We start from the raw sequence: 17240 nt of genomic DNA on the forward strand, positions 1-17240 counted from the left end.
TTTGATTCCTACACGTCTATCCAGATTTTGACTCTAAATACTACCCAAAATATCAGTTCTGGTTTTCTGTGGCCTATTTCAGTTTCTTCCTGCAACATCGTGATAGCCGACTGATTATCAACTTTTATCTTTCTTTTCCTTTTTTTTTTTTTTTTTTTTTGAGATAGACTCGTACTCTATTGCCCAGGCTAGAGTGCCATGGCATCAGCCTAGCTCACAGCAACCTCAAACTCCTGGGCTCAAGCAATCCTACTGCCTCAGCCTCCCAAGTAGCTGGGACTACAGGCATGCACCACCATGCCCGGCTAATTTTTTCTATATATATTTTTAGTTGTCCAGCTAATTTCTTTCTATTTTAGTAGAGATGGGGTCTCGCTCTTGCTCAGGCTGGTCCTGAACTCCTGACCTTGAGCGATCCACCCGCCTCGGCCTCCCAGAGTGCTAGGACTACAGGCGTGAGCCACCATGCCTGGCCTAATTATCAACGCTTATCTATTCTTCAATCTTTTATACCAACCACACTTGGATTAATTTTACAAGAGTGTAAGATTAATCCCATTACAAACAAATCCAAAGTATTAAATGATATCCTGGTGTCTACCCAGAGAATACTATAATCCAATTACAATATAAATATACAGCCCCAACCTCTTTTTTCATTCTTACCTCTCACAATTCCCTTGCATGTACTCTTACTTTTGGCCAAACTGAAGTATTTAATTTCCCCTAATTGTACTTTCTGGCTTCCCCTCTCTTTTTAAAATATGCTACCTTTTATCAGATTAAGGTATAAGAGCTATGCAAACAGCCAACTGTGAAGTTTTACATATTTTCTAACACCTGAACTAATTTAGATAACACAATCACTTGATGCTTCAAGGTTTGATAAGCAGCCACCTGAAATGCAATTCAGACCCGGTACTTCTTGAGGGCTACTAGACATTTTCATTCTTGGAATGTCTATTCAGATTTTATATTGCATCTTCAATCATTTATGATGACATATCTTACTGAATATTACCTGTTTCCCATTGAAACTTTTGAATTGATTAGCATAGGCCTGAATATCATTTTTACCATTGTCTCCACACTGTAGTTTTATCACCTTTCTCATACTTAACAATTCATTTTTGTTTTCTCTCTTTTCTTTTTCCTTGATTGGCTTTCAAAAAGATGTACTGATTTTATTGGTATTTTCATGCAATCAGTGTTTGGATTTATTAGTTCAAATAGTTTACTGTTTCCTAATTCATTAATTAATGTTTTTGCCTAATCCCTACTCATTATACTCAATTCTAATATGAATTTATATTTTCTTATTCAGTCAAAAATTATTTAAGAAAGTGGTTTTAAATTTTCATATAAATTTGAACTTCAACAAAAAAACCCTCTAGTTCAATAGAACTGTAATCAAGGAATCGGTCTTATACATGTCTCCTAACAAGTGAGTTTTTCTGGTAGCTGACCTAATGAATAATTAATCTTGGTAACTGTTTTGTGAATGACAGAAAAAAAGAAATATACTTTATGGGCTAATTTTATTATATTATTCAAGTCACCTATATATAGTTATATGTCACTTAGGAGGAATGATGTCTTTGGGCAATTTCCTCATTGTATGCATATCATTAGAGTGTATTTAACACAAACCTAGATGATACAGCCTATTAATCCTAGGCTGCAAACCTGTACAACACATTACTAAACTGAATACTGTAGATGACTGTAACACAATTGTAAGTATTGGTGTATCTAAACATAGAAATGGAACATTAAAAATACAGTATAAGGGATAAAAAACAGTACACCTGTATAAGGCACTTTCCATGAATGGAACTTGCAGGACTGGGAGTTGCTCTGGTTAATTCGGCGAGTGAGTGGTGACTGAATGTGAAGACCTAGGAACTACTGTACACCACTGTACATTTTATATAAACACTGTACACTTAGGCTACACTAAATTTATTTTAAAATATTACTTTCTTCAATAATAAACTTAGCTTTCTGAAACTTTTTTACAAAAAATTTTTTATCCTTCTACACAGATTTTTCTATTTTTAATTTTTTTTTTTTTTTTACTTTTTAAACTTTTTTATTAAAAACTAAGATACAAACACACATGTTAGACTAGGCCTACACAGGGTCAGGATCATCATTATCACTCTCTTCCACCTCCACATCTTGTCCTAACTGGAAGGTCTGCAGGGGCAACAACATGCACGGGGCTGTCATCTCCTATGACAACCATGACTTCTTTTGGAATACCTACTGAAGGATCTCCCTGAGGCTGTTTTACAGTTAACTTTTTTAATAAGTAGAATGAGTATATGCTAAAATAACAATAAAAAGTATACTAAATATGTAAACTAGTAACATATTCATTTAGTGTCATTATCAAGAATTATATACTACACATAATTGTAGTTGCTTTTCTTTTATGACTGGCAACCCAAGTTTGTTTACACCAGCATCACCACAAGCACATGAGTAATGTGTGGTACTATGACGTCATGACACCTAGTCATGTCACTAGGTCATAGGAATTTTTCAGCTTCATTATAATCTTAGTGGGACTACCATTGTATATGCAGTCTGGCGTTGACCCAAACATCATTGTGCCGCACATGACTTTATTTTCTTACTTTTTACATTCCTGAAGTACATTAAAGATTTCTATCATTATTTTTCTATCAATTTTTCCTCGTTTCTTCCAGGTTTTGCTTAATAAATTTTGACATTATGTTTAGCACATATAAGTTCATAACTGCTAAGTCTTCACATGGAATGTACCCTGTGTCAATATGACATTTTTGATCCAGTTTTATGCTTTAAATGCTACTCTGATATTGAGATCCTGTAATCTGCTTTTGAAATTTAAATTTGCTTGATATATCTTTAATCAACCATTTATTTTTAAGCTCGTGTTGTTTTATGTAAATCTCTTGTATATGATTAATTTCTTAAAAACAGAGACTTAAAGTTATAGCTTATAATATATCCTTTAGACCTAAAATACTGCCATAATACTACCAGAACAGAATACTACCTTAATACCGTAACACAAGATATATAATGTTTTGTTCATATTCTGTATATCAATACTCTCAGATCATCTTCTCTAACACAAATTCACAAACTAGATTCCTCAGTTAAAGCAATTTTCTATTTCAGTAAATGTTCACGGGCACTTCTAAACTCAGAAATAATGTAGAAGATGTTTCAACATAATAGTGTTGAAGCTTGAAGCCTGGAAATCTACACTTCAGAATGATCACAGTAAGATTATTACAAGGAAAGTAATTCAACAAAGGAAGAAATATGGCTCTTAGGAATGACTATTATTACAATTATAACATATAACAGTAGTTACTGCATATTAAGCTACTTGCCAACATTCTACAAAAATCCTTAATGCTCACAAAAAGATGTAACAGGGGAGAGAGGTAAAAACCTACCTATTAGGTAAAATGAACACTATTTAGGTGATAGACATACTAAAAGCCCCAACTTAAGCATTATAAAAGGTATCCATCCATGTAACAAAAACACTTGTATCTCCTTAATATTTTGAAATAAAAAATAAACTACAATTTTACAAGATAGATATTATCACCTCTATTTTAAAGGTAAGAAAACAGTCCCACTGCACATTAATTATCTTGCTCAAAACCAGGATCTGGACCTCAATGTGAATCTGAATCCAAAACTTTTTTACTCGAGTGTCCTGGGTTTTACTAATAGCATGCACACTAACTATGTGATTTGAATGAAGTCAGAATCTCTTTAAGGTCTTATTTTTCCTGTCTACAAAGAATCTTCAAAGTGTTACAATATTTCATGTCTATGAAACTTATAACTATATATTAAACAGTTGTACATGCTCCACAGAATCCTTGAAAGTAAATGCAAGCAAGTAGACAATTGATACTTTTTTCTCTGACCAGCATCCTTTCCCCTCCGTGAGTTTTCTTTGGGAAGCTAAGCTATTATTCTCCTTGTGCCTGGGGGTATCAGACCCTACTCTTCCGCTTCAGATACACGCCTTACTCTGAGAATTTTATTCCCTGGCCAGATATGTGGTTCGGGAATGGGCACATTCCCCAATCCAGGGAAATCATGACTCCACCTACGAATTTTTGCTTAAATTGTAGCTCTCTTCCCATTGCAGTTGCTAAAATAGGTAGAATGTAAACCTAAAGCCACTAGGAACCATACTTTGAACCATTACTAGGAACCATTACTCCTGGAAAGCTTGTCTGAAAATAAAGTATATACAGAAGAGAGAAGAGAAAAGAAAAGACAGGGAGGGAAAGGAACAAAGAGAGAGAAAAAGAGAGAGATTCTTGGCACCTGTTGAGCGTCTAGATCCAGGCCAGAGCTTTTAGATTATATAAGTCAATAAATGTCTCCTTTTGTTTAAGCTACTTTGAGTTGAGTTTCTTTGACTTGAAACTGAAAAGTCCTCATGCATTATAAAGCAACTGCTTTTTTTCTCTTTTATGTTTCTATTTCCACTTTGGGAATCAAAATAACAAAGAAAAATAATAACAGCAGAAAGAACAGCGGGTTTCAGGTTAAAAGATGGGTTTTGAGTTATTATACTGACAAATTATATGACTTAGGACAGGCTGAACTTTGCAGATCTGTCTTATCAGTTATATTAGAATAGGTTTGAATTAAATAATTGCTACAATCCTCCCAGGTATAAAAGTTCTACAATTTATGAATCTGTGGACTGGAATAACAGGCTTAAATAATGTATATCAGAGCAACATAGTTTAGCACAGGAAAATTAATGTTAGGGAAAATTTTAAAAAGAGTAATTATAGCTTGTTTTAAATAAAGAAATAAAATTTCATTAGGTTACAATATGGGGACATTTAGTAAACAAAATTTTTAAAATCTAAGATTAAAACATAAAACCTAATTCCCCAGAAAAACTAAATTTCCTTTTCTTGAGATCATTTAAAGTTAATATTTATTATTTCTAGAAGATTTAAGTCTTCATTAAAGATAAACTCAATGAGCCCATGTAGAGTTCATAATGCATAAGAATTTTATCTCTAATAATTGATATGAAAACAAAGAAAAAGAAAATTGAAAGCTGCTCAAATTTTTTTTCCTAAAAGTTGAATCAAACTTTCTTCATAGTCTACAATAAATGTGTGAGTCATCTATTACAATTCTGAAACATAAGTGCAGCGGTATACAGTGTGGAGCATAGGATTAGAAGGGAACCAACCTTAAGAGTTTCCCTGCATGCAGCACGCTTTCTTGGAGGTGGGGGAAAAAACCACTGACAGCTTGCTTTTGAATAATTTGCCAAATGTTCATAAAGCAAAAGTATCAAATTAATCCTAAGGAAGTGTAACACAGTTGCTTTCTTGTAAATTATTGAAAAAAAGGTAAGAATCTTCCTTCCTTCAAGCAGTTACCCCATTCTCAGAACACTTTTCTTTAGAGGATGTATCAGTTGTTTGACTTCTCTGCAACACTCAAAACCTAAAGTACTATTTGGGCATTACTAATACAATGCCACATTTTATGGTCAGTTTGCACCCATCATTCTCCCATCTAATCTGCACCATGTCTGCTGAAGATATGTCAAGACTCTGAGTCAGATTATTTTGAAAAGAGCTTCTGCAAAGTCTATAGATTCTTCACCCAAATATGATGACTGTCTCCTGTCTCTTCAAAAATATAAAAATAAATAACAGAAAAATGAGATTCTGCTCCTGTATGTCACCAGAACACAATTTTCTTTAGTTTCTTAATGTTTCTCTATAATTAAGCATACAAGCAAAATAATATTAAAGATAGTTCTAATAAAATTAAGCCCATACAAATTACAAAATGGATGAAATGTAAGCATCTCCTGTTACAGTGATTCACAATTATAAAAACGCAATTCCACAAGCTCAACCTAAAAGGAAATATTGGCAAAAAGAAGGCAGACCTATTACCAGATATTTCAAGAATAAAACGACTTTAGATAATCAATTATAAGACACTTCTCAGAAAGAATTCTACAGTTATACAACAGCTTTACCATGCTTAGCTTTCTTATGATGAAATTAGTTATTCATCAAAGGTTAAAAATTCATGATTTTACCACTACTGTAACCATTAGGTAAACAAGTGTTATCTTTGAAAGTTTTAAGACAATTAAATCTCAAAGATTTTAAGGTAGGCTGCAGCATTATACTTTCAAGACCAACAGCCTCAATATGCCCTCATTCTCTTTAAATCGGGGTCACTAAATGCTATAGCATCTCTAAGGGAGGGTATAAACTGAGGAGCCTTTCAAAACAGACCAATTTCATCAGCGTTACATAGCCTTGCACAGGAGCTTGGCCCCGTACAGAGATTAATTGTCCTGAACAGTCTCAAAATTCTTTTGCAGTTCCAGGATTTGTGGACTTGATAGTATATAAATAAACAGGGTATCAGGGGACTCAAATTTTACTCTGAATGCTGTTTTAACTACTTGGATAACATTGATTACAATACTTCACCCTTCTGGCCCTGTTTTATTATCTACAAAACAAGAAACATTCCTGGGGGTGGAACACCTCCTTAGACTTTTATTCACTGTATCTAGTTTTCTAATGCTGTTTCAAACTAAAATGCAAATGCTACCATTTAGTAAAAAACAGTCAACAGTATCTGCTCATAAATTTCTTTTTGCCTTTTTAAATAAACATAGGGATAAAAGTAGGAACATATTAGAATACTCCTGTAGATCCTGTGAATAATTCATCTAAAACATGGTCTAGGTATATTAATTAAGCATGAGCTAAGTACAGTAGTGATTTGACTCCAAGAGGCTAAAAGTGATCAACTTCAGCTCTCTGAGTCTTAATATCATGTAACAGCTAAACATAACAATTTTACCAAATACATCCTTAACAGTATGCACAGATCTCCATTTTCTACTTACTATTAGCCCGTTACCTTTCACCTGAGAGAGAGTCCAACCTATAAAGAGGACGGAAAACATACCATGCCTAGAGCAGTTCTACTGAAGTAGGTACTGTTACATTTTACCACATGATACTATAGACTTTACACTTTATTTTCATAAGTACCTCTCTTGCTGTCTTTTCACTTTGGCCCTATTTCACAACAAGATCCCATAGGACTTGCCATTTTATCAAATAGTCTTGCCTCATCTCTAGAGAGAAGGAGAATAGACAATATGATCAGATTGTGATGACTAGAATATCTTCCCACTGACAAATTAAAATATGCTCTCACTTTTTGATTTTGGATACTGCTCTTGGATCTAACTTGAACTGGCAATAGGGAAAATGAAATATAATAAAGTTTAAGTATCCTTGGGTTTTACTTTTATTCCTGAACATGATGAGATGGAATATCCCAAGTGTTTCTCAAATGGCAAGTTCTCACCATCAGCACAGCACACAGCCAATTATTCTGAAGAAGCACCTTTATCAGACGGGGTATGTATGCATATGTGTGTGGGTGGGTGTGTGTAAGAGGGAGAGAGAGGTAGAAAAAGAGAGCACATGTGAGAGTACAATTTAGTTAGAAAAGCCTAGACCATTACAAAAACCTTTATTTGCCTCAACTCAAAATCCTTGATTAAAGCAACCTACCCCAGGTTATTGATTGTAACTCCAAACAGACAAAGCAGAAAAGTGACACAGTTGAACCCATGGTGAAGGCAAGTATCTTAGAAACAGTCAAACATATTTGTAGCTTGGAATAGAAAAGTAAGACTGATGTAGTATTTCTATCAAATACTTTCATCCATTCCAAAAAAACTGACACTTAAAAAAAAAAAAGGCTCTGAAGCAGTTCATGAAAAGATAGGAAGTACCATTCCCTTCAAGCATATGACTTCTCAGCATAGCCAGCTACTAGTTTTCATCAAATTGCATACATGTGACACAATCAAAGAGTACTGATTTTGCAGTCCTTTTTGAAAACTTCAGGGAACAATGACATTTTCAAAATGGTGAAGTTTCTTTACCAAAAAACTTCGGAAGAAATCTCAGTATTCTGTAGACAAACAGTACACCTTAATGCCAGGCAACACATCTGGTTTGGGGGCATTGGTAAAGATAGAAGCTCTCCATGTCATTGTCACCCCTTTCTTCATCAGTATAAACTGGAGTGCAAGACTCTATCATCAATCCTGAAAGAAATCTTATCTGTTGTTGTGAAAGTATTCTATTCCTTTAGGAGTGTCAAGCCTTGAATCATAGCCTGTGTAAGAGGATTTGTCATGAAAAATCTACTATTGTGAAGTTGCCAAATTTATGAAAGCCAAGACTTTCAATCAAAAGCTTCTCAAGAGGTTTTGTCAAGAAATGGGAGCAACTATGAAGTTCTTTGGTACACAGAAGTTCATTGGCCACTCTGGGAGGCCGAGGCGGGTGGATCGCTCAAGGACAGGAGTTCGAGACTAGCCTGAGCAAGAGTGAGACCCCGTCTCTAATAAAAATAGAAAGAAATTATCTGGACAACTAAAAATATATACATAGAAAAGATTAGCTGGGAGTGGTGGTGCATGCCTATAGTCTCAGCTGCTCGGGAGGCTGAGGTAGAAGGATGGCTTAAGCCCAGGAGTTTGAGGTTGCTGTGAGCTAGGCTGACGCCATGGCACTCTAGCCAGGGCAATAGAGTGAGACTCTGTCTCAAAAAAAAAAAAAGAAGTTCACTGGCTTTCAGAAGACAAATTCAGAAGCCCAATATTGCTGTTCATTGGATAAAATACAAAGTCTTTTTAAATAATTTAATTCTTCAATAACTTCGCGGCATTTTGGCTAAGATCAAGTGTGAAGAGTTTAACTCTTCAACCTTAAATTAAAATGTGGAGTTATAATCCTTTCCTTCCTAACATAGCACCAATGATACAGATCTTGCCAAAAAAATGATCTCATTAACTTGAAGGCAAAGAAAATGATGCAATATGAATTTATCTGAAGAGTCTTAGAGAATTCTTATTTCTTTTTCTTTTCTTTTTTTTTTTTTTGAGACAGAGTGTCACTTTGTTGCCCTGGCTAGAGTGAGTGCCGTGGCGTCAGCCTAGCTCACAGCAACCTCAAACCCCTGGGCTTAAGCAATCCTACTGCCTCAGCCTCCCGAGTAGCTGGGACTACAGGCATGCGCCACCATGCCCGGCTAATTTTTTCTATACATATTTTAGTTGGGCAGATCATTTCTTTCTATTTTTAATAGAGACGCGGTCTCACCTTGCTCAGGCTGGTCTTGAACTCCTGACCTCGAGCGATCCACCTGCCTCGGCCTTCCAGAGTGCTAGGATTACAGGTGTGAGCCACCGCGCCCACCGCGCCCGGCCGAAAATTCTTATTTCTTGACAGAAGCCTACTTTCAATGGGCAAAAGAATCCATTTACACATTCCATTTACTCTTTCATTCTTTCATGAAATAGGGTTTTCAGCACTTGTTTTCACCAAAAACAAAGTCAAAATTAATTGGATATAAAGATGACAGAAAATTTGCAAAGTCAAAGTCAATGGTATAGTTTCAACTTGTTATTTTAAAAGTTAAATAACAGCTTTCATTAAAATTTACTATTGAGTAGAACTAAAGCTTAATTTTGGTTAATTTGTACCACTTAGATTTGTTCATTGCTCTCAAGTAGTGGCCACTGGTTTTTGCATGAAAAAAATGTGACATAATTCTTATGAAGTTTCCCTTTACATTCTATGCTTCAAAAAATGTTTCAGTGCAATAAATGCTGTAAGCAAGATTTTATGTTTATGTACACCATCTATATTTTTGGTGGGAGAACATTTATAGCTTTCATCAGTTCTTCTTTTTTTTTTTTCATGAGACAGGGTCTCCTTCTATTGCCCAGGCTTCAGTATAGTGGCACAATCATTGCTCACTGTAACCTCAAACTCCTGGGCTCAAGTGATCCTCCTGCCTCAGCCTCCCAAGTAGCTAGGACTACAGGTACATGCCATCACACCTGGATAATTTTTAAATTTTTTGTAAAGACAGGGTCTTGCTATGTTGCCCAGACTAGTCGTGAACTCCTGGCTTCAAGTGATCCTCCCGCCTCAGTCTCCTAAAGCACTGGGATTACAGGCATGAGCCACTGTGCCTGGCCTTTTCATAAGATTTTTAAAAGGTATATAACACAGAAAGCTCAAGGACCCTGGTGTAAGTCAAGTGTTCTGGCTCTACATTATACAACTTTTCTATTTTATTAAAAAAATTTTTTTTACCTGATTTCTTTTCTATTACCAAAATGTCTGTTGCTCATCAACCCTATTTTAAATTTCTACCATTGCCTCTGATACTGTATTTTAATGTTACCCTTTTCTCTATGTTTTTCTTCCCATCAATCTCTTTTCCCAGCACTGCCCTGCATATATTTACTTACATGGAGGACAATTTACTTTCTATACTTCTAATCAGTAAAACCAATTGTTTCCCTCCAGATGATGATGGGATGAACCAAAGTAAACATCTTTAGATCCTCAGTTCTATAATTCATTCCAGTGCAATCATCCCAGGGTACAAACAATATGCAGAAATGTACACAATCTACTACAATTTTCAACATTTACCCAAAATTACACACTAATACAAGATTCAATTTTGTAAACTAACTCCAATAAATAGTACTTTGGCATCTTTATATATAATTCAAAAAAGTCACAAAGACAAGTAAAGGGTTAGAAAATAAGAGATGGGGAAGGGGTAAAGGAACAAGGAATCAATGTAACTACAGAGCTTAAAATCATGGATATGTTCACCTCCATTTCTGTTCTGAAGTTGAATTAAGAAGAAATTAGCTTAATCTGGAGGAGAACCTTCCTGATTATAAAAATTATTACAACTAGAATAAAATTTTCACATAAAGCTATGATGTCTTCCTCCTTAGAGCTCATGAGTTTTTCTATCTACCTGGAGTGTGTAGGTTTTGACCTTCTTAGAGATGGAGGAACGTACAAATCTCTTTGTATTAAATGTTAACATGGTTTGCCATACTTACTATCCAAAGAAATAGATCCCTTGAAAATCACTGAGGAAGTTCTCCCATGAGTTTGCTTTTTGCTTTCAAATGTACTACACAAATTAATCATTAAGTCTCAATATAGTCTTTAGTTTCCTGAATAATTAATCTTTGTTTAATCTAATCATAACTATATTTATGAATGTTCATATGGAAAAAATTTTATGTATTACAAGAGGATCACATTTTATTTACTAGGTAACAGCATCTAAGTTATTATCCAAAGGCATTCTATTTTCAAGCAAGCTTCAGAAATATCAAGCTTACTTGTGATTAATATGCTGCTTTTTAAAAATACTATTTAAGAAGGATTTTATGAGACCAATTTTGCAGCATAATGAGCAAGATTTGCTAGCATGATATGAAAATGGTAGCATGAACAGAAAAATGGAATGTATCAGGTGTTCGCCTATATAAAAATTGAGGCAGCAACTGATTAAAAAATTTAGAAGAAATAAGGATTAGCAATTATCTTTTTAAAATCTGTTTCTAGGAACTACGGGGTGGGGGAAAGGCTGGGGCAATGGGGAAATGTTGCTCAAATGGTACAAAGTTTCAGGTAGACAAGATGAATAAGATCTAGAGATGTACTGAACAGCACGGTGACTACAGTTAATAATGTTTTTATTGTATACTTGAAAACTGAAGAGACTAGGTCTTTAATGTCCTCACCACAGGTGCAGGGAGAGATGAGAACATTTATGTGAGGTGATGGATAAGTAGCTTGATTGTGGTAATCATTTCAGAATGTACAGATATATCAAAACATCACATTATACACCATAAATATATATAATTTTTATTTGTCAACTATATACCTCAATAAACTGAAGGAAAAAAAACCCAAAAACAAAATCTCTCCCAATAAATTCTCAGATCTAGGAAAAAGAAAGGAAAAACATCAAATATAACTTACCTTTTTGTCTCTGGTCCTTACTTCCCCATAGAAATCTAGGGCCTCTTGTGCCTTTAAAAATTTGCCCCGATGTAATAAATATGCACAAATCATTACACCAGTTCGTCCCTTTCCAGCTTTACAGTGAATTGCTGCAACATGATTGTCATCTTCACTTAGCCATTGGTCAAGATCTTCACAAAAGGGTTTGATAAGTTCTAGCTGTGGTGGATTATGGTCTTCAAAAGGATACTGTGCAACTGTGGTAAAAAGATAACCTCAGAATAAGAAAAAAATCTCTCCTGAATTTTTAATTAAAAGTAGGTTAACTTCAGAAATGTTGCAAATAACATGTATTTAAAAACTAGACTCCAGAGAAAAATAATTTATTGCCTGTTAACTTTCTAATTTTTGAATAGAAAATATTGCCTCTCACTAACTCTTAAATGTACCCAGTAGACAGGGAGGCCAAATATTATTTCTGTACTTTATGTAGGAGGATAAACTTTGGGAATTTATGCTATATGGAGAGGTAACACAGGTCAAAACACATCAGAGGTAAAGCTGAAGCCAAAATGAAATGTCACATGGACCTTTTGTCAAGACTCTCGATGCATTTTCTAACAAAAGAAATAATAATATTTATAATATTGTATCATCACAAATATATTCCAAAGAAAGTATAGATTATTAATAGAATCAACTATGGAAAGAACTGCATTTCACATTCCATGAAATAAAAATGCTAAGTGTGCTATTTAAAAGTGGTCCTGCAAATGTTAGTGTTATATATGCATGACTTTAAAGGCATTTACAAAAGAAACTGGGAAAAAATTACTTACAAAAAGTATACAATTGTAGTAAAGTTTATCAAATGAAGTTTCGGGTCTTTTCACATGAATTATTAAGAATCCAAGACTTCTCTGTCCCCTATAGTCAGAGTTGAGGTTTTTTTTAAAATTTGTCTAAAAATAGGACTTTAGATATATCACTATTAAATTTTCTCAGTATCCACCTTGGTTCCACCTTACTAAGATCCTTAAAAATCCTGACTGGTATCCAATGTACTAATTATACTCTGTTGTCTAAATATGGGAAAAGTGTGTCTTATATTGTCAATAAACTCACACATAATGTGGTACAGGATACAATCAATTAAATACTTTGGTGTGACAGAAAAGCTCTTCTGGTAGACAGGGAGTACCACTATAGGCAGTCAGGAGGAAAGCTTTCACTTAGTCATCTGCCTAACTGTGCTATCATTCCATCTTTATTTCACCAGTGGCACACAAAAACATCCAGGAAAATCTGTTACATGTCTACTTAAAGCTAGATAAACCTCAACTAAAGCATGCTTTGTCTAGTAAGCAATAGCCTAAATCCACCAAAAAAGGGGGGGATCATTCTTAGTGAATCTGTATTAAATCTCAATCATTAATAATTTAGAATTCTCAAACCAACTGTTTGAAAGGGCACTCGAGATTTTCAGGAGGGATCAAGGGCATTTACATCAATCAGCAGAGCTCACAACAGCACCTACTTTCTCTTTCTGACTATCATGCAGCATCTGCCAAGCTTCTCAACTCTTCAGTTCTCTCATGGTTTCAGGGATTCCACAAATACAAGTAGAAGTTTTTGCAGGCTCTGAGACAGAATTTACTTATGCCTAGAGTAGAACTCATTTAAAGCAGTTCCCTCTTCTCATCTATCAAGCTCCTCTTATCCATATTTATTATACTCTTTCCCACCCTTGTACATAATTGCTGAACACAGAAGAGTTAAGTAGTTCTACTTTCTCTCTATAATCACTTACTATTACACCAAATGCCTGAAACGGCAGGTAAATACTCTCTATTTTATTGTTAGTCTAGGAATTTCTCCTAATTCTTAGTCTATTCTGCATTTTAATCTTCCTGACAATATTAACAGGTTTATGTGATACTTGTTCCTAAAGCACAAGAGCAAAATTAAATTTATTTTTTCAAATTATCTAAGATTATTCTTAAGATAAATATCTCAATAATCTAGATGATTTGTTATTGCTATGACAGTAAGATATAGTCTATTGGTTTTAAGTTATACAACACACTACAGTACATTCATACCTACCTCTGCAGTTAAATTTGGCGGTGTCATAATGTCTTTCAGCACATCTAAAAGAAAAGTTTAAATGTGATATAAAGTTACCTTTTGCACTTGGGGGGGCAGATATCAAAGTAAACAAACAGTTCCTGAACCTTTATAATGTGCCATGCATTGTGCTAAGTGTTTTATATTCACTATTTCATTTAATCCCAAGAATTCTATGAAGTAGATACTATTATCTCCATTTATAATTAAGGAAACTGGGTCTTAAAAGGTTAACTCTATGCAATTAGAGTTTATATATTTGCTTACAAAACTTGTGATATAGCTGCTAAAGGTTTATGTTAAAAAGAAAAAAGAAAGCTATGATGCTACCAATATTAAATAGTGCAAATTCAGCTGCATCCATACCTTCAAATTTCCTCTATGGAATTTTGCATGCTATTGGAATGCATTCTTTTTCTTCTTCTTCTTTTTTTTTTAGTACTTTGAGTTGCTGTTTTAAGGAATTTATTTTTCATTTCACAAGAAACTAAGAACAACTGACTATTTTCAACTATTATCTTTACCTCACAGTTGATCATACTCAATTCTCAAACTATTCTTCAAAAAGATATATGTTAAAAATAGTAGAAGCATAAGGGCAAAGGGATACTAATCTATTTTGACACAATGCTTACTAAATTTTTTAAAAACCAGATCTTTCTCCCTTTTGAAAGGCCAAAGTTCACTTTTCAATAATCTCTCAGGTTACAAGTTTTAATTAAAGTGTGAAAGTAATGAAAGAATAAGTAAAATCAGTACAGAATAGTAAAATGCTGACTTAGCATTACTAAAATATGCTAATATTTGTCCTTTTAATAGTCATAGGGGTGTATGTTTATTATTGTACACTGGCTTATTATTAATTAATAGGACATGTTTACACACATTAAAAGGCATAGAAAGGGATCTCCTATCAGTTTTAGTCAGTAGCATCCTGGTAACTCCAACTACTAATGAAAACAAATTTTTTAAAAAGTTATTTAAAACAAAAACTTAGCATTTTAAAACAAATTAAGGTCTGTAGCTCCTTATACAATTTCAAAATTCCAAAAGTTCTAAACATCTAACATTTTCTCTAAGTTTATGGCAAACTCAATTGAAGCAGATCCTGATCTGAGATCATGAGATTGTATATACAGGCCTTAACTAATACACTTAGAGCGAACCCATTTCATTCTGTGTACTGTTTATGTAATACAAAGTATATGTTTCTGTGTTACCTTTTTGAAAACTGAAAAATTCTGAATACTGAAACATGTCTGGCCCCAAGTGTTTCAAATGAGTGATTGTAGGCTTGTATTATACATTTAGAAACTCTGAAAACATCTATGTAGTTCCTCTACTTTAAAGAGTTTCAAAACCAAATTTGAATGAAGGTTGAACTAACTGCAATCCACTGGTTTCTAACTGGTCAGACCTGAAATAAATCAACTTTCATATTATCACTCAAAATTTTTTCCTTTTTAGTATATTATAGTTTAGTATAGTAAGCTCTGCTAGAAAAAAAATTATTTTTTACGACATATGCACATATTGCATCCTTGCTAAATAATTTCATACCCATTGATATGAAAAACTTGGCAAGAAGAGGACTGACCAAGAGAATACTCATGAGAATACACACATTTTATACTTTCTTTGGTACAGATTAAAAAGGAAAAATGGTCAATAGGTGAAGAATTCATAATGAAGTATTTCGTAAGGAGTGATGTAAAGGCTTAGAGGGTAGGAGAGAGAAGTAGGGCTAGGAAACAATCTAATTAGCTGGTCTTATGACAGCAGAACAGAAAATAAACGTAGTTTTGTGCTGCTTCAGCTCTCTAAAATTCCCATACTTTCTCAGGATCTCAGAACATTTGGTTTGACAAACACTGCTTAAGATCTTCATAAAATGGTTCTTAAATATTACTGCTAAGAGAAGTATCTATGGAAATAATGACTACTTAGTGTCTACTAGATGCACACACCTTACAAAGGTGTTTCTATGTTTTTGTTTCATCTTCACAAACGTGGTAAGCTATTATTTTCCTCATTTTATATATGAGAATGCTAAGATTTAGAAGAACACTTAAAAATTTGCCCCAAATCACAATATGTAAATCAAAGAACCAGAACTCAATGAAGCTCAGTATCTCTGATTATAAATGTCAAACTTTTTCTACCACTGCTCCATAATTCCACTTGTAATAAAATCTATAGTTTTAAATACAAAAGCAATAATAAATTTTTTTTCAAAGCCAGCCTTCCTAGCAATAACTGTCACAAAAGACAGAACCAACAGTCACGGTAAAAAACAAGAAAAAGTTATGAAAATCTTTACAGGTTAAGCATAGGGAATGTGGGAGTATGTATGCTGGGACTGGCAATGATAAATGTGCTCAGGGAAGGAGCTGGCAGGGTAAGGATGAAGACTTTCTTAATTCAAATCTTCTCTGATGAATAAACGTCCTCCTTACACTTACACACACACAGTTTCTTTTAAATTTTTTTGTAGTATGTTAGTCATAAGTCTCTCAACAAATTGAAATTAAAGATACACAAATGGCAAAAGTGGTTTAACCATTTAAATTTAACCATTTATATTTCCCTATAATTAAAACTCAACTTAAAAGATACTACTTTTTTCATCATTACCTCATACTGGCTTATATGAGACAAGAGAAATGAAGAAGCATTTCAAAAGAGTTTTTATGAAGCAGTAGACAAAGTAAAGAAAGGGATGAGATTAATAGGAAAAGCTTCCAGAGAAATAAGACTTGTAGACTTGACATAGAATTAGCTAGGTAAATAGGTTTCTTCTTTGCTCTCTTCAATGAAGCTATCCCTATCTTACAAAAGAAAACTTAATAGATAAAAATTAATAATAGCTAAAGGTTTACCACAAAATGATAAAGTATGTCAAATACAATATACAGTGAAATACAGTAAATATCTTTCAAAAATTAGTATCCAGTGCATGCTTTAGTTCCCCAAAAGCAATTACTATATATTCCTTTATTCCCTACCTGCCCTCCTTCCTGCATCCCTTCCAGAGTACAGATTATATGAAAGAAACAAAAATGAAATATACATGTACAAAACAAACAGTATGCCTGAATTTGGTTAATATTATGGGACTAATTTTGCCGTTTCTTAAATCCCTGAAAAAATACAGAGATATAAACAGATACAGTTTAATTATTAGAAAGTCCACATTAA

General features: G+C 33.9%; 1 protein-coding gene across 1 annotated transcript in view; it reads right to left on the minus strand.

Annotated features, from left to right (window-relative positions):
* The window catches only part of PTEN (phosphatase and tensin homolog), an 87068-nt gene that overhangs the window by 19903 nt on the left and 49925 nt on the right, over positions 1-17240 (minus strand). Inside the window, exons 4-5 of the mRNA XM_045569062.1 lie at positions 14022-14065; positions 11934-12172 (exon numbers count right to left, since the gene is read on the minus strand). Of these exons, the coding sequence (XP_045425018.1) occupies positions 11934-12172; positions 14022-14065 (283 nt within the window). The remainder of the gene's footprint in view (positions 1-11933; positions 12173-14021; positions 14066-17240) is intronic.

The sequence above is a fragment of the Lemur catta genome, chromosome 14, assembly GCF_020740605.2.
Source record: "Lemur catta isolate mLemCat1 chromosome 14, mLemCat1.pri, whole genome shotgun sequence".
NCBI classification, from domain to species: domain Eukaryota; kingdom Metazoa; phylum Chordata; class Mammalia; order Primates; family Lemuridae; genus Lemur; species Lemur catta.